General features: G+C 42.3%; 1 protein-coding gene across 1 annotated transcript in view; it reads right to left on the reverse strand.

Moving 5' to 3' along the window:
* The window catches only part of OTC (ornithine transcarbamylase), a 31,714-nt gene extending 11,794 nt beyond the window's left edge, over positions 1-19,920 (reverse strand). Inside the window, exons 1-5 of the mRNA XM_030020338.2 lie at positions 19,844-19,920; positions 15,341-15,479; positions 14,677-14,758; positions 6,958-7,045; positions 597-750 (exon numbers count right to left, since the gene is read on the reverse strand). Coding sequence (XP_029876198.1) covers positions 597-750; positions 6,958-7,045; positions 14,677-14,758; positions 15,341-15,479; positions 19,844-19,920 — 540 coding nt within the window. The remainder of the gene's footprint in view (positions 1-596; positions 751-6,957; positions 7,046-14,676; positions 14,759-15,340; positions 15,480-19,843) is intronic.
* Between the last annotated feature and the right edge of the window lie 3,889 nt (positions 19,921-23,809).

Genomic DNA, 23,809 nt, shown 5'->3' on the forward strand with positions numbered 1-23,809 from the left:
CTGCTGTCAAATCAACTATTTCATTAGATTAAACTACAAAATATGATCTTCTTTAACTATTCTTTGATGTGAGCAAAGTTTAAATAGGTTTAAGTGCCTGAACACTAGGTGTTTGCACTGCTAGCATTAACTGGCTTTTCAAAACAAATTTGTTCAACCAATTTCCTAATATATGAATAGTCATTCCTTTTAAACTGTTCATAGGTTACGGAGGAATCAAGAGTGAACTACTGAGATTTTTAAGTCAGTAGAAAAACTTCCACTGGCTTTGGTTGAGCCAACATCTCACCTTTATCTTAATAAGTAAAGCCCCCTGCACATGTTTTTAATTGCAGCCTAATTCCAATGAAGTACTTAATTTTATGCTTAACTTCAGTCCCACTACAGCTGATAGGACTAGGTAATTGTTTTAAATTAAACAGGTCCTTAATTACATTGCTGGATGAAGATCTCTTTAAATAACAAGTGCCATATAATTACCACTTAGAAAAACCTAGGAATAAGTGGTTTTGAACCTGACATCCCCAAATACTTACCAAGACCAAGACCAAGACTTAGCAAAAAAAATTGTTATTAAATGGGGATTATATTGTTACCTGAAGAGTTAGGTAATCAGCTAAAATCTGGAGAGGATGGTATAAATCGGACAATCCATTGATTATTGGGATCGTGGCTTCTTTCGTCATTAGGTCCAGATCGTTATGCTTATAAACTCGAGCCAAGATTGCATTTGTCATGCTGGACAGCACCCTGGAGGATGGCAGAAAATACCCAAGTCAAACATAATAAATATATCCCTGTTGCACTCTTCAGTGTGCAACACATAAATATTAATGAGAAGTGGTAATGAATCAATTTTTTTCAGCTATCTGAATAATTTATCATGCCTGCATAGCACACTTAAATGCAGATATTTTACAAGTTGCTAATAAGTAAGAAGTTTTACTTATTAACAAACTATAGTAAGTAAATGAAAACTGCTGCTGTATTTTATGTTTTTTTCTCTTTAGCATTTGATTGTAGCTACAGAAGTAACATCAATAAATGTTAAGGTATCTGAACTAAGATGAGAGATGGTGTAACACTGTAACATTTGAAGAATTTGATAACTTCAGAAGAGATAAGGTATAAGATTTCTGGAGTCTTTTAGCAAAGAACAAATGTAGCATTGACTGAATATCACAGTGTCCCTGTATGGTAGCCTGGACTTTGTGAGGATTAGGAATACAGATCTCTCTTAGATTACCACAATTATTTACTGATCTTAATGAACACAGAAACAGGAGGCCAACACCACCAGCCTGTTCTTTCTCCTACCTACACACCTGCGTATTGACACACATGGCATCAGCACTAAAGTAATGCTCAAATTTGAAACTCAGTATACTGATAGGGGCATGCAGGAGTCACTGTACCACTCTGGCCTTAGCCTCATTTGCCAAAGTGTGAAAGACTCAGAGATTAGCATAGTGGATTAGCATAGTATATTGGTATGCTCTGAATCCTTTAGATAAATTAAATAGGGACTGGAACTCTGCATTTCTGTGTTTTAATTAGGCCCTGAAGCCTGACTTTGAAGTAGCATTTTGTGTGTTTTTATGTTATCTCTAATAGGACTTTAAAACAAAACAAGGAAGAGACTGAATAGAAGAGTATGAAAAATTCTTGCAGTATCTGTCTTCCTGATTAGCCATGAAGAATTCTGGTATCTCCTCTTGTGGCTATTAATGCCACAAATGGACTTTACACAGACAAATCTCTTGATGAAGTCAGTAACAAATATTTTCTACTGACACCAGACATTCCTCACACAAGCAAAACTCTTATAAAATGTTCCAAGATTCCCTGTAGAGCTCTCTCTGAAGAAAAGACTGCCGGTAGCAGCTACAAGTAAAAAGAAGCAACTGAACAAGGTATTTACTGATTGCAAAGTATTTGAACAGTTGCTGTTTGTGCCATTATTTCTTCTTAGCTCACTTCTTTTTCTGTGTGTGTGTTTATTCTAGCTTGAAGCATGTGACTGCGGAAAACCTGTTCTGTTCTGAACTCGTCATCAGGGATGGAATGCATGGTCCCTTTTGTTAGCCATCTAACAGGCATCCACCCAAAACAAGACATAGCCAGTCCCACCAGTCAAGGAAAAGAAGAAATCATACTGGGAAATTCCCTATTTTTCTCAGACTTTTTTTTAGGATGTCAGGACAGCTGATTCCTACCTGACTTGACTGATAAAGAATTTAAAGAAGATGGTTCCTTTACAGGGTATGCCATTAGAGGAAATTCAGTCATAATCAATTACCAACTAGCGAAAACTGCTGGATTTTCTTCCTTTATCTATTGAAAGTAGATACTAGACTTACTAGACACTTACCAGCAAGACACCAGACAGTCCCTCTGCCAGCATTTCTAGATGTCATATCTTATAGTAGGAAACCCAGGTGGCAACTGGGTTTGTGCTTTGTGAAATCAAAACCAAACTGAACTCAAAAAAAAAAAAAAAGACCTCATCTGAGGAGATGAAGTCTCCTGTAATCAAATCAATTTAAAGGAAACCATATAAGGCTGGGATTGCATAGGAAAAAAAGACCTGGCTAGATAAGAGTCTTTAGTAAAGACGTTTTGGAAGGTGAGGGGGAGTAAGCACAGGCTCATCAGGTGACTTTCCATTTAAGTTTCCTATGTTATCACTAACTATAAGGTCTTTTTCTCTTTTCAGTCTTTTCACAAGACTGTGAGCCTATAAATTTCAAAATCCCAGAGCTTGGAAATAGATAAGTGTATTGGAATGCTGCATATCTCTCTTTTCAAAATAATTTTTATTTCTACAGAAAAAAGCTGGAAATTTTTACTCAAGTGTATCCTCTGAGGAATCCGAAATTAAACACAAATAAAAGTATGCCTTTTTGGTGTGGCTGATCTCTGAATTTGAAAATGAGGCACTTGCATATATTTTGGGTAGAATATTGCTATCCAAGGTAGTTTTGGTTTTGTTTTGAAAATATATACCCGTTCAAAAGGTTTACATTTCTGACAATACTACTTCATTGTCATTCATAGTCTTACAGAGGCATATGGTGGATGTGTTCTTGGTAAGTGGTGAGAAGTAAACCTGTTCCCCATAGACGTAGAGATTCATCCCCTAATAATGCCAGTGGACTGGTAAAATCATCCTATGAATTCTTCAGTGCTGTCACTGAACCTTATGGCCACTGAGCTATAGTGGTGCACAATGGAACTGCTCCACAGTGGAAAATACAGATACAGTACTTGTATTTCATTTCACGTAATATATCAGACATGCTAAACAGCACTGAAAGGCTTAGAGCTCCTTAATGGGTGGTAACTTTTTGCTACTGTGTCAGCGTAAATGTAAATGTCTTGTGAAGCATGGAAGAACTGTATTATGAGCAGGTAATAAGTCACGAAAAATATGTTCACAGCAGAAATGCTTTCAACCCTTACCTGCAGCAATTCTAACAAAACCTGGGACTTACATAGAACTGTGCCCCTTTTGCTTTAAGTCTCAATCTCAAGTACTTCTAAGGCCTTCAGAGCCCTAGACATATGGCTGTAAATGTTTGAAATACCCTCTGGGTCTACTACAGGCATTCTTTTTTTTTCTTACATTAACTGAATGAGGTTGGCATGTTACCCTTCATTCACAAGAAATGCCAAGAAATTAACACTCAGGTTGTTCTTTTGGGTAAACCGCTCAGCCTTGATTATGCAAAGTCAATAATAATTCTGCTAATGAGATCAGGAGTGAAGCAGAGCGCATGGGGCTCTGTAATGACTTGGGAAAGCCCTCACTCCACTGTAGCAGGCAAGTGCTGTGACCCAGCAGAAGAGCAAAATACCCAGGTCAGGGTCCTAAATAGGTACTTGTCCTGGAAGAGCAAGCAGTGAGAGAGAAACGAGGGGCTGAAGGCTTGCATGGGAAGTAGGTATTGTGGGAGCTTTCTCCACAGAATGGGGAGTCCTCCAGAATGGCTGGAAGATTTGCTTGCTTCTACTTTTTGCCTTATTTCTTGTAGCTTACTGTCTGTCTTTTTCCCATTTGCTTGTGCAAACAAAGGTCATTCGAGAGACTGTGAACCAAAGATTTAATGGCCCTTTATTATCCCATTTGGGAAGAAGAAGAAATGAAAACTGGACTATAAAAGCATGTCCGTTTGTGTATCAGAACATACCTGGATTTGCTGCAGGAATGGCAGAGAGCCTCTGGATGACAGTTCTGCATGTCTGGTGGGATGGTGCTTGGAGAGGTTATTGCAGGGGAGCACCATGTAAGGGCCCTGACCGCATCCTTCCCCTTCCTGGAGGTTTGGCTGCTGGGGCTCAGAACCAACTTTGCAATAGCGCAGCTGAGGGCTACCCCTCATCACTCCGATGTCAGGGGGGAGAGGAGGCTCCCAGACAGCACTGCGAGGAGCCTCCATCAGGGCCAGCCCCCTTCTCTTGGGAGTCCCATCTCTTGCTGCTTTGTAACCATGTCCATGCTGATCCTGACCTGGACCCCCCGCTGTAGGCTGATGTCCCAGCCTGGCCTTGGCTCACACCCATCCCCACAGAGGTGCCCGATGCCCTGGGATGTGGCTGACCCCAGCTGCCTCCCAGCTGCCCTGCTCCCTGGCTGGGAGCAGGGGAATGGGTGCTGGCTGACGAGGCCCTGCCCTGCCTGACCCAGGGGTAGCTCCTGGCAGCCAAGACTCCCTAGTCCCTAAGGAGCCACCAGCCCACATGGCACTCTGACATACTGCTCTGAAGACTCTCGCCATTTGTCCTTCCCTTCCCATTCACAGGTGCCACAGTGCAATTTCACATTGGCCCTGGTAAATCAACCCTTCTTTTGGCTTCACCTGCAATCCTTCCACCTCATTTTGCCTTGGAGCCTGAAGCCACTCCTTCCCAAATGTGACACCTCTGCACTTTTTCATTCATTCCCCACTGCTTTGGTGTGTCCCATCCCTTCTGAATTTCAGTTCCTTTAAGCTGCTCTTTGTCTTTCCAGCCTGGCGTGCCGGTAGCCCTGCTCACCATGTCAGGTTCTGTCTTTTCAGCCCCAGTCTCTCAGCACCAGCTTCCCATCTCCCTCCTACTGTGCCCTCTGTCAGCATCCTCTCCTCCTACCCCTGCTCAGCTGAGAGGCTCTCTGCTTACAACGGTCCAGTGAGAATGGAAGAAAAGGCAAGACGCTTGGGGAATAATTCTTATTCACATCAGCATCGGGGATTTACCTTTGACAGGTTTCGCATTCACCTTTAATATGACATAGTGAGTTATGTATATTTGACTTGAAAAATCCTCCATCTCTCATGCCAGTAGAGTTGTAGCACAGATGCATGTGCTTTGAAGCATTTAAATAGCACACTTTGATGAAGCTATAGCTGTCCTGCTTAAAACTGGGGCTACGTCTCGTGATGTATGAAGAATTTCTTTTGAGGGGATGTATTTGAATCCCATGACAGTGCATGAGCACTGCTGAACTGGACACAGTGGCCACTGGACATAGTGGCCTAATATACCTTAGACTTGACTGTTAAGCCTCAGATTAATCTGTTCCCTTTGTAGGCCCACAAGTTTACATGATTTTTGAATGTTTTAAACTTGTAGTTACTAAAACAAGGCAGTGGGACGCACTTTTGTTGAAACACCTAAACACTATCGTTGCAGCTTACTTGGATACTGGCAGAGTTATGTATCTAGCAGGGAGTGAGAGCTAAGTACTTTCAAGCCTCAAGAAACTGAAATTTTGACTTTCTACTATCAACACTCATATGTCTTACACTTCAGTAGTTAAAAGCATGAAAGGAAAATCTAAAGTGTTCTTTTTCTTACATTTTTCTTGGATTTCATCACAGACAGAACAGCAACATAGTTCTCAAACAATCCCACTGACAGTGAAAACTGTAGTATACAGCAGAGGCTATGGAACCTCAGCTGGCCAATTGCCTATTTTGAATTGAGCCTGAAAAGCTTGACACTGCATCTTTCACCAGAACGAAAAGGACCTTTCAGACACTAGTAACCTTCCAACAGCTGAGCCTGACTGAATCGACCTCAGGCTGCAAAAGGGCTGCCTAGAAAGCAGCAAAATGCTGAGCTGGGATGAGTCTTTAATACATGGAGTGCTATGAAAAACAGCAAGAGCACCTGCAAAAGATAACCTCATGTTCTGCCTACTTTCTGCAACATCAGAGGGAATCCACTGGAGAAAAACCTTGAGCTCAGTTCTTCCCTGCTGTGGCAATGGGGATAGGCTGCTAGCTACCCATCCCTGCATGCATGGGACTGGACATGATTAAGATCTTCCAAGGGTGCCGGTGAGAGAATAATGCCATAGCCCAGCCTCCACAGCAGTCCTGACAGTGTGTACAGCTGTGGAGGAGGGCACATGAAATCAGAAACTGGCTGCAAAATGTTGGTCAAGTTTGGTGCTGCTGAAATAGGAGGATCAGTGGCCTTCAGTGCCACCCTGTCACTACAGGTAGGCTAAGGCCCACCAGCAGCTGGCCTAACTAAGATAAAAAAAGTCTTTGCTTTTTGATTTTGCTTTTTGATTTGCCAGTCAGCTGTACTCCTAGCTCCACGAGGAGCAACAGAACCAGAAGGTTCTAGTCTTGTTTGAATGTATATGCTGTCATCAGTGAAGCTATACTACTACTGAGGTTCATAAAATGTTTCTGTTTGTGTGACTCTCACCCTCCTTAACACTATATATGCCAAATTTGATAAAAATATTTCTCATTGCGAGACATTTTGGAGAGCTAGAGTGGATGAAATGATGGTGTACTGAACTACAGATTCTGTGAGCTGATTTGTAAATATTTAAGAAATTTGGAGTGCCTTCTGACATTTTCCAGAAATAAAATATTAGCTTCCAAAATTCTGTAAGACAGGTTGCAGCCTGATCAACTACCAAACACATAGTGATCAAACAAGTGACATTTTACCAACCTTGCTGTATCTGTGAGACTCTCATTAGTGCCCAGATGTATGTCTTGTGTGGTAAGGAAGGAAGGATGTCCTCCAAGGAGAGCAAATCCTACAGTGAGAACAAATAAAAAAAAGAAAGTAAGCATCAGCACCTCATATTTACAGCCAAGATTCAAAATCTTCTTCATGTAAGATATTTGCAGTAATAAAAGTAAAACTCAGCAGGGCATCCAAATGTTTCAAATACATAAAGACTGACACACAAGACACAAATAAATGTATTTTGGAATAAAACCACCCAAATGTGATGCTTTGCCGAAATCCTTAGGCATGAGTTCTGATCTGCGTTCACAGGAACAGTCATTCAAGCTGCAAGGCTACATATTGCCAAAAGCATCACTGTGGCTCCTTGTTAACAGCTAGGTAATCCATTCATCATGCTGAATTTCCACTTCAAGGGACTTAGCATCATATAAGGCCCATTTGAGTCACTAGGTATAACTCCACATCCTTGCAGGAAGCTTCAAGTATAGTAATTCAGATAGAAAACCCTAAGTCTTCTCATACACCATAACAAACTTGAGCTTGGTCACAAATGACCAAGTGCCTTAAAAATTATAATGGGACAGAGAGAAAAGGAAATATCTCAGGCACTGCTAGCATCCCTCCACACTGCAATAGTTAAGAATTTACAAGATGAGCCAAGGAACTTGATGGATTAGGTCTGAAGAATGAAATCCATTCCTGAACAGGAAACCATAGAAAGATCAGAGCATCATTTAAGAATATAAAACATTTTTGGGAACTTAAAAGGTGTCTGGACAGTATTTTGGATACATGCTAATGGCAACTCTCAGGTTCTGTCCTGCCTTATTTTTGTTGTACCACCACTAGAAAGCTACCACAAGCAACCAGCCGACACAGGGAGTAAAACAGCTTTTTTCACCAACACTTGAGTCTCTCTGCATTTGCCTGGGTCAATCCTAAAGCCTCCCTCCATTGAATCTCAGTGTAAAGTCTGTCATGGCCACGTATTGGGAGAATGGGACCTGAGGGGAGCTGTTTTATGAACTGCCACAAATGGTTTAGCATAAACCTAGCACAGGACACAGGGTCCTACAGCTGGGGATGTACAAAGTGTAGGATTTGAACTGGGCTATAGGTAGCGTTGTAAGGCATTTTCTGTGCACTGGGGAAGATTTTCTGCATAAGAACAACTCCCTTCTAGTAGAGAAATTGCCAGGGAGATCTTGCCTCTCACTAATATCCATGATGGAGGAAATTTCCAGAGAATCTTGGTGTGGACAAACCAACCTTGTTGAGACAACACCGCGGGCAGTGAGCCTTTTGCTGTGACAAAAATCTAGAAGAAAGCCCATCTTATTTTTATTGCCAGGAAGAGAAAGGCTGCATACAGCACAGAAGAGCAGAGACCACCCCCTTCTCTATCAAACTGTGGAGGTGCTAATAAATTTCGTGCTGTTAAAAAAAAAGGAGGAAAAAAAAAAGAGGAAAGAAAAAAAAAAGATAAAAAGGTTAAAAGCTGCTTCTGCTGGTTGTAGCCATTAGATGGCACTGCAGACACCTCCAGGACTGCAGCTTCAACATGATGTTTGTACAGGCCTGTCAAAGATTTTAAAAGTTGATCCCACAGCTACTCTTCAAAAAAAGATTAAACCACGAGTGAACACTGAAACCTTTCACAGATAAAACCAAGCAACTAGGTTCAGGTGGCAGGCCTCAGCTGCACAACTGGGCCCCTAACACAGAGAAGCCCTTATTAACTTCCATCCCATGCGGGCAGCAGGGTTGAGGTGAGGTCTTCCACTTTGCATCAGTTCAGCTACTCTCTAGATTTTAAAATGCAATAGATAAAAATAATACTGCAAAATCATTCCCTTTTGACTGTCTCAATTTCCTTAAAAGTCAGATTAAAAATAATGATGCTCCAGACCCTACCTGAAGGGCAAATCTCTGCTCTGTCCAGCCAGTGTATACTCATTTTATTGAATGGGCCTGATTCTACTTTCCCTTTGTCATCATTAAGGATTGCTCCAAATCCCAACAAGATTAGAGTCAGACACAGCAAACCTTTAAGAATGAAGCATCACTCATTCTACCGTTACTTACTGCTGTTAGAAAAGCACTACACATTTGCTGGTTGCTTTGCCCTCCTTTCTTGGTTATTCAGAAGCATTTTTGTATTAAGGCAGGAAAAATGTTTAGGTTTCCTCAAATACTTTCACCTCCTCTCTGCAGCTCAGACACAAACACTGTATTTATGGGAATGTGTATGCCAACTGTTGCCTAGACATTACAGCCTATCTATTCAATGACATGTCATTTGTAGTAACTTTTCCTGTCCAGCTTCTTGTGGCTAATTTCAAAGTCATATACAATTATGTCAGTGATTTATCCCTCCAAGTTCCACACAATACAATAGCTCTGCATTTTAGGCTTCTAAATGCATACACTTTGGTAGATGTTTCACAGTCCAGGCAGGCTCTCATGGACATGTTCTGTTTTCTATAAATGATGTCCAGGTAGAAAAAGAGGAATCTGGCCATTTATTCAGAATTGCCAGACGTCAGGCAGCCCAGTCAGAGCTACCACCTGGAGTCTGTGTACATAGCAGAGTCCTAATGTGTTGGGCTTTCTGCTCATGAACTGGCCATCTGTGCAGGGCCTGGGAACATATTTCCATCCAAAACTTTCCATCTGGAAATACAGAAGCTCTGTGCTCTACCTTTGTATATAGATGCAGAGACAGAATCTTTGCTTCAGATTCTTTCATCCAGACTACTAGTAGAAATTTTAAAAAAAGATGGCTTTTGAAGATATGCAGGCACCAATTCAGCAAATAAGCACACATGGGAGTGCTGTGTTAAACTGGAAGATCTAATCCGCTTTGTTGTCACAAGCTAGTCATATCCAAAGCCACATGCTAACTGTTTATACAAATCTTGGTGTCATCAACAAACTGTATTAAATGTTCATACTGCAGAGCCAGAATAGATTATTATCACCTGTCCACACTTCTCACTACTGTTAGTTTTCAAAAATGGACAGTTTTATGCCTCAGGCTATGGCACACTATTGAGGCCACTTATGCAAACTCTTTCATGTAGGACATGAGTGCTGGTGGTTGTACAGACATAGGTTAGACCTCCATTCCAGCCTGTCCCTGCTACATTGGGTAAGTAAGTGGGCCAAAGTGAATCCTCTGGTTCACATCTTGGATACATGGTTGTGGGGCTGCCCTGCCAACACCAGGAGACATACACAGCCATCTTCTCAAACTCAAGGGAAGGAGGATCCTTTTTTATGTTTCAAGACATCTGGATTTGGATTTGTTAGTCTCCTCACTGCCTGCCATAGAAAGTATTTTTCAGTTTAGACTGAAAACAAAGAACTCTTCTAGGCAGCAATTACAAGAATATTCCTAAAGTAGAAGCCTAAAAACTCATAAGCAGTTTTTTAAAGCTACCCCCCTAACCAGAGAGTAAGCTAAAAGAATACTCTTGCCCTCCCTGTAACGTGGCCAAGCTAAATAATACTAGCCATTCCAACAAAAACCAGACCCTGTACTCCTGCCATGTAATACCATCCCCACTATATTGGAATATATGAAGTGATGCAATTTCTGTGACAGTATGTAGTAGTCTTCAGGCATGGACATCATGTTTCTCTCATCTTGCTGTGTAAGAGGAGTGAGTTGGGAGTAATTCCACTAAAGCCAGTGGCAGTGAACCCCTGTAAAGCTGTTAAGACCTTGTATATTCCAGTGCACAACAAAAGAAGGTATACAGAGCTTTTCTGCCTGTATTGTTTCCTCTCCATTTTTACCCTGTGACATATTGTCTGCATTCAGCATCTCTGAAATGGTTGGATTTATTTATGACTTGTTCACTGAAATGTAACTGCAGCTGTATATTTTAAAAGCAACAGTGACAATCAGAATATTTTACACCAAAGCTATAACAAAACCAGGGCATTCACCTTTATGCCATGCCTGAGGATGTTTATTTTACACGTAATATATGACCATGTGGAATACCTTTGTTTTCAAAAAGTACACAAGATTTTATGCAGAATGGGTATGGGACTCTGACTGCAAACAGATGACATTTTCCAGTATAATAGCAGAGATGTCACATTTTCCAATATAATAGCCAGTGATAGCAATAAATCTAGTAGGCTCCACAAAACTGGATTTGCTTTGCCAATACCCTATGGAAGTTAGTTGTAGTTCTTCATTAAACTTACAACACCACTACTACTCTTAGAAATGGTAAAATAATACAGGTTTCAGAAATATGCATTAGGGCAAGATTATATTTGTTCAGGAGAGTAAAGGGGCAGTGAATTATACCACAAGGAGCTGTACATTATTCAGTACAGTTGCAATGTCGTCAGAATAAAACAGTTTAGAGGCATAGTATGTTGGAAAAGCCACAAATATCAACTGTTCTCTTACAATGCATTATAAATTAATGTTTTGATAATCTTTGATTGATCCTGGAGACTGGGAGAAGTGCTCAAAGACTGGAGGAAAGGAAATGTCACTCCTGTCTTCAAAAAGAGCAAGAAGGAGGACCCAGAGAATTACAAGCTGGTCATCTTCACCTTGATTCCTGGAAAGGCAATGGAGCAGCTAATCTGGACACCGTTTCCAAGCAGATTAAGGACAAGAAAATCATCAGGAGTAGTCAACGTGGCTTCACCGAGGGGAAGTCATGCTTGACCAACTTGATAAACTTCTGTGATGAAATGACTGGCCTGGTAGATGAGGGGAGAGCAGTGGGTATTGTCTACCTGGAGGGTTAAGAACTGGCTGAACAGCCAGGCCCACAGGGTGGTGATCAGTGGCACAAAGTCTATTTGGAGGCCAGTGGCTAGCGGTGTACCCTAGGAGTCCAGTCCCGTTTAACATCTTCATTAATGATCTGGATGATGGGGCAGAGTGTGCTCTCAGCAAGTTTGCTGATGACATAAAACTGGGAGGAGTGGCTGATACGCTAGAAGGTTGTGTTGCCATCCAGAGGGACCTTGACAGGCTGGAGAAATGGGCTGACAGAAACCCCATTAACTTCAGCAAGGAGAAGTGCAAGGTCCTGCACCTGAAGAAGAACAACCCCATGCACCAGTACATGATGGGGGCCACCCAGCTGGGAAGCAGCATGGCAGAGAAGGACCTGGGGGTCCTGGTAGACACCAAGTTGAACATCAGCCAGCAGTGTGCCTTACCGGCAAAGCTGGCAAATGGTATCCTGGGCTGCACTAGACAAAGTATTGCCAGCAGGTGGAGGGAGGCGATCCTTTATTCAGCACTGGTGAAGGCATACCTGGAGTGTCCAGTTCTGAGCTGCTCAGTATGAGAGAGACATGGATATATTGGAGAGAGTCAGTATGTCTATGTTAACAAAGGGCCATGAAGATGACTAAGGGACTGGAGCATCTTTCATATAAGAACAGGCTGAATGAGCTGGGACTGCATAGCCTAGAGAAGAGAAGGGTCAGAGGGAATCTTACTAATGTATATAAATACCTGAAGGGAGGGTGCAGGGAGGATGGAGACAGGTGCTTTTCAGTGGTTCAATGGGCACAAGCTGCAACACGGGAGGCTTCCTCTGAACATCAGGAAACACTTTTTTACTGAAAGAGTGATTGAGCACTGGCATAGGTTGCCCCAGAAGGTTGTGGAGTCTCTGTCCTTGGAGCTATTCAAAGCCTTCTGGACACGGTTCTGCGCAACTGGCTCTAGATGACCCTGCTTGAGCAGGGGGGTTGGACCAGATGACCTCCAGAAGTCCCTTCCAACCTCAACCATTCTGTGATTCTGTTTATTTATTTTTCAGTAATGGTGTTCTTTATAGGCATAGGGACAGCAGGACTTCTGAAAAGACTTCTGTGGTGTTAATATAAGGCAACAATCTCCTAGACACTGCACAAAGCAGATTTTGTAATCAGTGCTTTTCAACTCTCTACTTCTTCATAATGAAACCCACTGATTTTCATCTAGTTGTTCCTGAGAGTTGCAAAGTTTGTTTAGATTAATCTCATCACCAGAACCTTGTCCCACAAGTGACCTCTTCCAAGATATTGAAGGTGCAACTCATGGGAAATGCTATTTGAGATGACTCAGGTATTTTATAAATAAACACTCCAACCCACTTCAATGTCCACTTTCACTGAACATTAGAAAATTGGTATTCAATTAGCTTATTTAGCTAAAAGGAACACATGTGACCCCACATTTGTTTTGAGTTAGAAAATCCGCAGGAGAAATCATGTATGTTAAAAAGCAGGCGAAATGTATAGAGTTTCCATGGACAGAAAAAATTTGAGTCTGCCTTTGAAACAAAGTCTTAGGTTTAGGGTACTTAAGACCAGTTAACTGAAGGTATGAAGTTAATACACAGAAGTTAAACTGCACTAAACTCCCTTGTGGAAGCTCTCACTCAGAAATAAATTGGGTTTATTTCACTGGAGCTTAATCCCTCTTGGATGAATTTATGTGCATTAACTCCCATCCTTAAGTTAATTCATTTGAACTTTTCCTGAGCTTCCTCCTTCCATAACCTCCTTCAACAGCCAAGGACTAAATAGTGCTTCCCTCTAAATAGAGAAACATGAAGGATAAACAGATTCAGAGAATTTGTCATTACCTGCCTATGTACCAGTATGGCTGGCAACTAGAAACTGGACTAAAAACTCTGAATTTAAAAGGTGGGTGGTCTTCATAGAGAAGGAATGCACAAGAGAAACCCATTCATAAGTCCTGCTTATCTGGAGAAAAGAGAAAGCAACAAGAAGTCTGCATAAAGAGCAGGATCAGCAGGTAAATGGCTGTGCCAGAGGATACAAAGGCAAACTCAGAAATGCTGGCAGTTAATGTATCTGCTTCTTCCTTCCATTATTTTTACCTTATCCCCTACACATTGTAAAGAAATGTGACTACTCAACAAGTTTCCTGTCCCTTCACTAGGGATAAGTCAGCCTAAGGGATGCTGGGTCAACTTAAGTGTGGGAAGGGCAAGCTTCTCCTTCCTTGATGCACCACCAGTTCATAGTTATTCCTTGCTAACATGCAAGCACATGAATGATTTATTTCTGCTGACTTCAGAAAAACTACCATGTAAATAAAGATATGTATGTGTTTCAGTGTTTGCAGGACTGTATCCTAAAAGAATAATGTTCCAGTGCCTGATCTTATTAGGCTAATACCCTGAAGTCTCTCCATGAAGTTATCTTCCCCTGTAGGTAATCACGTTATTTTTTTTCCCTAATTTATATCAAGGCATTACTATGATTCCCAGCCTAAACACATACTCTGAAATGTGACAACAGTAATGCATAATACATTAGAAAAATACTTATTAGAGCTTGCACAGAATTAAATTTGTGATGCTTACTAAAATAGATGTTATGAAATGTGCATCTTGCCAGTACAACTAGGAGCTTACACCAGAAATGCTTACTTCTGTCTGTTACTTTATTTCTGATCTATCATGTTTTGGAATGATCTGGCAAAATTTCAGTGACCAAAGCGATGTGCTTGTGACATTAATATGCAAGGTGAAACACAATTAGCTACCATTCTTTTCCTATTTTTGCTTTCAAACTTTAGGTTTCTCCGGAGTAGAAATTGCTAAATACAGAATTACGCAGCGTTATTCAGTACATACTCACAGTATACAACTTCACATAAAATCTAACTGTGCCATTGCTCAGATCTACCTGTTTCTGCAGATAATCTTGTTCTCGTGCTTCTCTTCTCAAAAATCATGGCCAAAGATTTTCCTTGCATCAAAGGCAAATACTGGAACATGAAAATTGAAGGCATTTCAATTTTATAGTCATTATACACTGTACAGTGTGAAATACTTCTTTCACATTTTAATTCAGCACTAGAAAAGTTACACAGGTATTTTCTTAACCATAGCTTTGTTCTCCTGCAGTTCAAGGAATTTATTAGCAGTGGAAAGGTTAAAGGGAAAGAAGTAATTCTAAGGGCAAAAAGCAAGTGCATTTTGGCACTGAATTTGAGCTAGTATTAAGGAGAACTCTGATACTAATTTAATCCCATGCAGGGAAGTGTCTTCCATTTCCTGCATTTAGTGCTGCATGTACACCATGTGTCGATGGATGGGGTTAGCTGACAACAGGGAGTTAGCTGTGCAAAGCTGTTTAACCTTCTCACTTGCAAAGTCCTCTGAAGTATTTAAAGAATATCTTGGAACACTTTACAGGAAGGCTTTTTGATTTGTAGCCCATGATTTACAGTATTTAAGAGCTCAGGTGATGTTGTTTAGGACAAGACAGCTGAACGGCTCATTCCCAATATTCTTCAGAACAATATTTATTTCAATATCTGAGTGACCTAAACGACAGAGCACTTTACCTCTCCTTTGTGCTTTATCCTTTGTTTCAAATCTGAGGCCATCCACAGCAAATACTTCAGCTCATCTGCTGTGTAGTTCTGTAGAGTAAGGAGGTCACGACCTTTCAGATGAACATTCATCTGAGCTGGTGGCCCATACCTGTGTCAAAAGAGTAAAAAATATACACTTTTTGTCATTCAACGCTAAATTGTACTGAAATCTCTCCCACTTCCTTCATTTGACCCAGCTGGATCAGCTTGATGGACTGTGTTAATTACTTTAAATAACTTTTACTGTCAGACACAACATGCCACTATGTACTATATCAATCACCACTGTAACAGTGTCTCAAATTGTATTATAAACTGTACATTAGATGTAGTTTCTTTCACCTTCTGATATGCATATGACTTGCCTGCATGCTGCCTAATCAAATAAACCCAAATGCATAAAGCCATTCAGGGCTTGGTGAAATGGCTTACGCGTAGACCTCAAAGCTGCCCTTTGGGGGCACAGAATACGAGGAACGGATGGCGGTGTTCTTCCTCCCTCCTTTGTGCTTTGTGGATGAGTAGACACTTGCCATGCTTCAGCCCCACCAATACAAATGGTGGCATTTTTATAAATGTGTATGAAATCTCTTGATTATGCTGCGGAAAAGGGTAAAAAACCCCAACAAAATAGCCATGTGCTCTGGTCCTTCTCGTACCACACGAGATGTTCTGGGCATGTGCAGTTTATTTATTCAGTGTATTCTGGCCTCCAGCCAGATTTACGACTTCAGAGTCACATGAAATTGGATGTTGATAATCACCCACAGAAGTTATATGATCAAATTTCCCCTAGCTTAGACGAAGTGTCTTAATGAAAGTCACACACAAGCCTGTGTTTCCACAGAGAAAGGAAGGGCTTAATAAGGGAGAGTGGCAGCTTAGCCCTGTCTCTGACACTGTACCTACAGCGCTCCTTAGCATAACACAGCCTGCACTGTACTCTTGCTAAGGTTTGGATGGGTACAAGCTAAACATGTCTTTTTAATTAAATGCAGCGGTTTTAGACTGATCTGATGAAATGGAGACCAAAGCAATGCAAACAAATGGACTGAGTGCAGCTTCTGCTTTGTATTCCCAAGTAGGCTTCCCTCTAGCTCACTTTTGAGGCCAGGCTCCATTACAGCACCTGCCAATAGCCAAGCCCTGGAGCCCACAGCTAGGAAAATTCAGAGCAAAACCCCAGAATTTCTGTTCATTCCAATGAATAAAAGCCCTGGTAGTGGATAGGCCTATTATGGCTTCTAAAGATTTTGGAGTTCTATTAGTTAAATCTGGAAGAAAAGACTTTTTCTGCAGAATTTTGTGGCACAGGCTCCAACTGAAACCGGAGGAAGAAAGCAGCTCTTAAGGGAATGGTACCACACATTATTACTGTCCGTTTGACATCACAGTACAAACTGCACAACTTTTCAAATCATATAGCAGAATTTTTTCTTTAACTGAAGATATCTAAATACTATGTGTTTTCCTTCCGGACACCTTAAAAGTGCTTTAGATACACATTATACCACCTCCATTACTAAGCAGATTTTTTTCACAGTGAAAAGGATTATGTGTAACAGTGGAAACATGGAGAATGTATGAAGAAGTAGCCCATGCACATGCCCTACAGATTAATATTGCTGGAACGCAGTATATGCCATCATATATCAGGGCAATGTGTTACAGAGATTATGCAGACTGCCAGAGGATCCACCACTAAGCTAAGCCAAAGCACCACAAAGATCCCCATCAATGTGCACCATCAGAGTCCAGTCTCTGCACAAGCCCCCAAACTGCAGATGGGCTGGACTTTTCTGTAGTACCACCCAGATAAGGGAGTGGATTTCTTGTTTTCTAAGTTTAGAGTAATGTTGCCCATCTATTTTCCTGGAGAATCTCTGAAAATTGATTCTTAAGTGAAATACAGTCTGAACTGTATGTGTGAGTTAAGTGATAAATATTTGTAGCAGTACCATTTAAAATAATAATGCACATCTCCAAGCCATAAAGACTAACCTTCATAGCATTGCAATGATTAGTAAAATAAAGTTACATATTTTGCTATAAGTGTTATCCTTCTGTCCCCATGCTTGCCTCCAACCTGAGTTAACCTAGAAACAGTTTGGAAGCATTCAAATGCCCCATTTTTGAATTTGAAGTGTGTGTTACAGAGCTAGCAAAATTATTCCCTGCACTTCTACATTCAACAGCTGCAGAATAGAGTATACCTGACATTATAAGAAAGGCTGGGCATTCATGGGTCAGGCAGCTTCCACCATAGCATGAAAAACAGCCTACCAAGGTAAGCTACTGAAATCCAGCCTTGAATACTGAGGCTCTTAGTTGATATTCAAGGGATTGGCTCTAACTTCAATGTGTATATTCTGAAGGAAATTAGTATCCTAACTGCAACTTTTTTATTATTATCATTTTTCAGAACAGGGGTTTGCTACTCTATCCAGTTTGGGGGAACACAAAAATACTTGTACTATTTTAAAATCTATGCAATTGCTTGCTGTTTCTCACTCTACTCTCCTTTGCTGCATTGTTTCCAGAGCAGCTTTGGTGCTGCTCCTCGAGTTTCTAATTGCAGCCTACAGTTCCTTCCACGGAGTAAAAGATTGTCTAATCTCAACCTGCCAAGCAAAAACTTCTGTTCATTGGTCTTGTTTTACCACTCAGCATGATTGAGAATTGGACTGAGAAATATCCACCTCTAATTTCTGCACTGCTAGATAGTGAAGCACTAAAATTGGTTACCCAGAGAGGATTTGGAATTACCATCCTTGGAGATTTTCAAGACGTGGCTAAGCAAAGACATAGCTGACCTCATATGCTGTTGTCAGGCTACAAGCAGAAAGTTGGACTAGAGGTCTGCTCCTGACCTCTATGTTCCCATGATCATTCTGTTTTATTGCTATGACCTCCAAGAAACCTGTTCCCTTCCCTGTTGTCCACATCCTCTGAAAGAGGCAGAAGTGGACAAATAAATTCCAGAGAAGGATCATGAGACAACATACCAAAGTTAAAATGTAACAGGCAGAATTGCATGGTCAAGCAGTTGGCTTATTCCTTTTTGAGCAGGGACAGCAATTGCTTTGGACCATTAGCACAGACTGATAGATATTAGGTTATCCTGCAGTATCAACCACAGTGTGCTTAACTTGTAATGCTCATAGACAGTGGTGATATCTTACGCCAACATTATGATATAATGTTAAAAAAAACCCTAAAAATAACAAACATTATGTTGGAAGCTTAACAAATTGGATGACTTTTATTGGAAAACCAGCTTTACTGCAGTTGTTTTCCAAACTTGCTTTTCTATCATCTAGCAGAGGAAGTTGCCAGCAGTGAAAACCCAAAATCCATAAAAAAATTATCACCACTTTAAAACTGTAGCAAATAAATCACAGAACTTGGATAAACATTTGTTTTTCATCTGATGTAATGTAGAAATGATAAATAAAACTGACTTATTGCATATTAGGATTCCTGTGAGTGTGAAACTCCCATATATTGTCTTCTAGCACTAATAATTTGTTACATAATGCTGTTAATGCTATTCTTATTGACACTGACATAAAACCATAGGAAGATGTGGAATTAAGTTTCAAGTCTAATTTTAACCTGATTCTGGAGATGTGACAAGCATGAGAAGAGGAAATGGCCTCAAGTTGCAGCAAGGGAGGTTTAGGCTGGATATTAGGAAAAATTTCTTTACCGAGAGGGTTGTCAGATGTTGGAATAGGCTGCCCAGGGAGGTGGTTGAGTCACCGTCCCTGGAGGAATTCAAAAAGCACGTAGACAAGTTACTACAGAACATGGTTTAGTGGGCATGGATGATGGTTGGACTCGATGATCTGGAAGGTCTTTTCCGACCTAAACGATTCTATGAGAAGCAGCTTACTGAAACACTGCCACACAGGTGTGAAGGCACGGGGCACAGACACGTCTATGTGGCTGAAGAAAGAACCCAAAGCCAGGTCACGGAGCCAGGTCTACCTCGTTAACTTCGAACCTCATATCACATCATGCTTTCCTGCACGCCTCCAGTGTATATAGAGACAAAAAAATACCGAGGTAGAGATTCACCTTGCACCTTCAAGGAGAGAATTTCCCCCCTGGTACTAGCCATGATAATTGTCTAAACGCATAAGAATTTCCTGTACTTTATTCAGATAGTTATTTATTGATTACAGTACCTGCAGCGTATGCTGACCTCAAGAAGAAACATTCCTTCTTGACTTTGCTGCTAAATCCCACAGAAAGAATTAACAGCATTTCACAGACATTAAAAGGGAAAATCCTCCAGCCTGCCGAAGATGTATAACTTGCTGCCTTGGGAGGCAAAAGGGCACTAAATATACAGAAAAGAAAGCACCCTTCTCTGAAACACTGACTCCTTCACAGGATTCAGCTGCTTTTGTCTCCAGGTTTCTGACTAAATGTCACTGAACGCCAGACAAAACTAAATGATAAGCTTACCAAAACTGTCGCAGCAGCTGCTTTCTGGTCCCTGTTAGTTTTGCCATCCTGAAGAAGTTCCTCACGTTAAACAGCATCTTCCGTTCGCGTTAGATTCTCTCAGTCCCACAAATAAGGTGAAGAGAAACATACATTCTGCGTATGAAGCAGAGAGCGAGCTGTGCTGCTGTGCAAACGAGGGAAAACCAAGAAGCAAAGTCTTCGCTTTGGTTGTCCTAGCCAGGGCTGGGCTTGGCGTGGGCTGACACCGAAGCTTTTCCTTGGTCAAACTCTACCGATAGCGATTTCTCACAGGGCCCGTTGCACCACTCGCAGTTTGTGCTCTTTGCTGTGGGCCCATCGTATCATACCTGTGTCAATACCGCTTTGTAGCAATGTCGTGTTTGTTAAATATTTGTACAGGAGCACTGTGCTAGTAGAAACAGGCAAAAGAAGATTTGTCAGGGTGCAGCACAAGCGGGGCGGCGTGACCGTGGGGGCTCCCCGGCCCTAGCACGGCCCGGGCAGGGACTGACGGCCCCACGCTGCGCCGAAATGAGGGTCCTGGGCCCACGGGTGAGGGGCTGGGCAGGGCCATTAAGGCTTATTTGTGCCCTCAGGGCCCTGACAAGAATGGAGAAGGGCTACATTAAAAAAATTTATATTTTCCTGGGGTTTTTTGGACCGTCTCAACTGTGCTACGGTAGTGTTAAGCAGCCCTCAGTGAGGCCCAGAAACTTAAATACTGCAGCCTGCAGACCTCCTTACATTAAACTGCTTGCTGTATAATCTGATGTTGGTCAATTGCTAAATACTAAAGTGATTTCATTTAAATTTCTACCTTCAGATATAATTGTCAGATAAGATTTTATGCCACCTGCACTGTAGGTGGTTTTGAAATATGACCATTACTTTCTCATTTCCTCCTCTGTGTAAGGAGAAGCGTACTTGTGTAAATCAAGGTGATGGCGTATCTGTCAGAGAAGGTGATATGTTGAAATTGCGATGTGAGGATCATATAATTAAAACACAGAAAAAAAGGTGACTTCCCCAGAAAGAAAGACTGCCATGAAAAAGTCATGCAGGGTGATAGATCTTGGTGGGATTTGTTCAGGACCCCTCAGACAAAACCAACCCTGAGATGCTTGGAAAACGCAGCATTTGCCAGGGGAAATGTCAGGCAGAAGCAAAAGCCAACAGAAATGAATGGGAAGGGAATGAAAGAGCCAGAAGAGCTGCACATAGAGAAGAAAGCCAGGCCACGGTTTCCCTCTTAGTTGCCCTTCTCTGGCAAATGACTCCCATGGCCTTCAAGCCCAGCCCCTGGGGACTGAGCGTGTGTCACCAGCGGTACCCAGGAGAAAAGAAAGGTCGTTGAGATGCCACGGCCCCCAGTCTCATCTGGCAGCCCCACAGGGAGGGGACAGTGCCAGTGCCCCTTTGCCAGGTCGCCCCTGTACAGGGACTGCCCGACCCCAGTTCGCGTGTGGACCAATTCCCTCGTAAGCTCTTGCGAGCAAGCAGCAGCACCAGGCGCAGGAGGAGAGTTGGACCAATGTTGGCATTGCTGTTGGTGCGATGCACTTCTCTTAAATTTGGGGTGACAGCAGCATCTCTCAGTGCAGAGCCCCGGAGCCACCCCTCACTCCTGCTAGTTTCCCCCGGGCTGCCAGGGCTCATTGTGCTACCATGTGAAAAACTGACTCATTCATCTGAACACCATAAAATGCTTCAGTCTTGAAATCAGGATTGAATTGGTTTGGCGTGTTTCTATATTCCTGGGTTTGGTATTGAAAATGGAGTAATAGCAGTGCATGGGTTAAGACACATTGGTGAATAGAGAATAATGTAGTGTAAGAGAAAAGTAGATTAGGATAAAGGAATGATATTGATACAGTCATCTCATATGAACATAAGGCCTCTCTCATCTCTGAGCTGGCAGGAGACTGATCCTTGACACCTCCTTTCTTGAGGGGAAGCAGCAGTCAGGGTAGGGAAAGGCAAGAAAGGCATTTACACAGCAGTGGCTGTGGGTTTGGGCACCAAGAGTGCCCATGCTGCTTCCTATCAACCTGAAAGAAACACCTTGGGAGGTCAATATCCTTTCACAGCTCATCTGCTCCCCCTGGCCTCCCACCCTGAGGAAAGGCCTGACCTCGGTACCTCTCTTCTGTAGAGTGGCTGGGGCACCTCCGAGGGGGAGCAGCTCCCAAGCTGCTGCACCCCCCTCATGCCCACAGCTGCATCTTCCAGTGGTATATGTCTGTTTGGACACTTGGGACAATGTGGCATAACTGGACCCCTGCCAGCACGACTTCTGCTTCGTCCGCATGCAGTGGGCATCCAAAATGCCTGTCAGGCATTGGAGCAGGCTGCCCAGGGAAGTGGTGGAGTCACCATCTCTGGAGATGTTCAAAAAACATGTAGATGAGGCACTTCAGGACATGGTTTAGTGGGCATGATGGTGTTGGGTTGACGGTTGGACTCGATGATTTTAAAGGCCTTTTACAACCTAAACAATTCTATGACTCTATGAAAACCAGAACCAAATGCCCACTCTATAAACAGCCTTTCCCATCCATCCTGCACTCGGTGGTGGCCAATGAAGACTTCTAGGAGCTCAGCGTCTGGCCACTCGCAGACGCTGCTGGTGACTCTGTCCTTTCCCCATCATTCCTTGTTCCAAGACCTCTTTACCAGGTCAGCCACCCTACCAGCAGAGATACATTTGTCCCACTTCGTGAGGTGGCTTCCACCTCTCCCAACCAGATGTTGTGTCCTGGTTTCAGGTGGGATAGAGTTAATTGTCTTCCTAGTAGCTGGTATAGTGCTATGTTTTTGAGCTAGGTATGAGAAGAATGTTGATAACACACTGATGTTTTCAGTTGCTGCTAAGTAATGTTTAGACTAATGTCAAGGATTTTTCAGCTTCGCATGCCCAGCCAGCGAGAAAGCTGGAGGGGCACAAGAAGTTGGCACAGGACACAGCCAGGGCAGCTGACCCAAACTGGCTCAACAGGGTATTCCATACCATGGGACGTCCCATCCAGTATAGGAACTGGGCGGGGTGGGGGCAGGGGCATGGCTGCTCGGGGACTAGGTGGGCATCGATCGGCGGGTGGTGAGCAATTGCACTGTGCATCATTTGTATATTCCAATCCTTTTATTATTACTGCTGTCACTTTATTAGTATTATCATTAACATTATTAGTTTTTTTTTCTATTAAACCATTCTTATCTCAACCCACGAGTTTTACTTCTTTTCCTGATTTTCTCCCCTATCTCACTGGGTGTGGGGCGGAGTGAGTGAGCGGCTGCGTGGTGCTTAGTTGCTGGCTGGGGTTAAACCATGACATGCTGATCCTCAAATAGGATCCCACAGTCATAGAAACTAAAACCCTGCTGCAGACACCTTCTTCCCATGAATCTTCCTAATCGTTTCATAACCCATTTATGTTCTTGGCAACCACAGTATCTGGTAACTACAATCTCAGGCATCACTTCGCAAAACAATGTTTGCTCAGTTTTATTTTGAACAGCTTTTGAACAGGATATCCCCATCCTCCAGACTTAGGAGAAGCAGTTAGGGCAGAAAGCATCAGGGGTTCAATGAGATGAAATCCCTGCCTCGTGTAGGGGCAAAAATCACAAACACTTGCTGTTCCCTTTTGAAAATGTGGCCACCCTTCTTTGTGTGTACTTATATGGATACCTCATCTTACGCACCATCAACTGTATTGATTAAACTCTGCATAAAAGAAGGCTTAAATTGGCTGTCCAGGCTGCCAGCTGCCTCTGTTGCAGTACATCATCCTGAAAGCAAGAGCTTTTTCTTTCGGCAAGGGATGACCGGGCATATCTGAAACACACAGGAACAGGAATAAAATGGAAATCCATAAATGACCATATATTTTTTTGGGGGGAGGGAAAAGCTCCACTGGGAGTTTGAGACTGCGCATTAAATATGGTTAAAAGGCTACAAGCCCC

This window comes from Aquila chrysaetos, chromosome 7, assembly GCF_900496995.4.
Source record: "Aquila chrysaetos chrysaetos chromosome 7, bAquChr1.4, whole genome shotgun sequence".
Taxonomy (NCBI): domain Eukaryota; kingdom Metazoa; phylum Chordata; class Aves; order Accipitriformes; family Accipitridae; genus Aquila; species Aquila chrysaetos.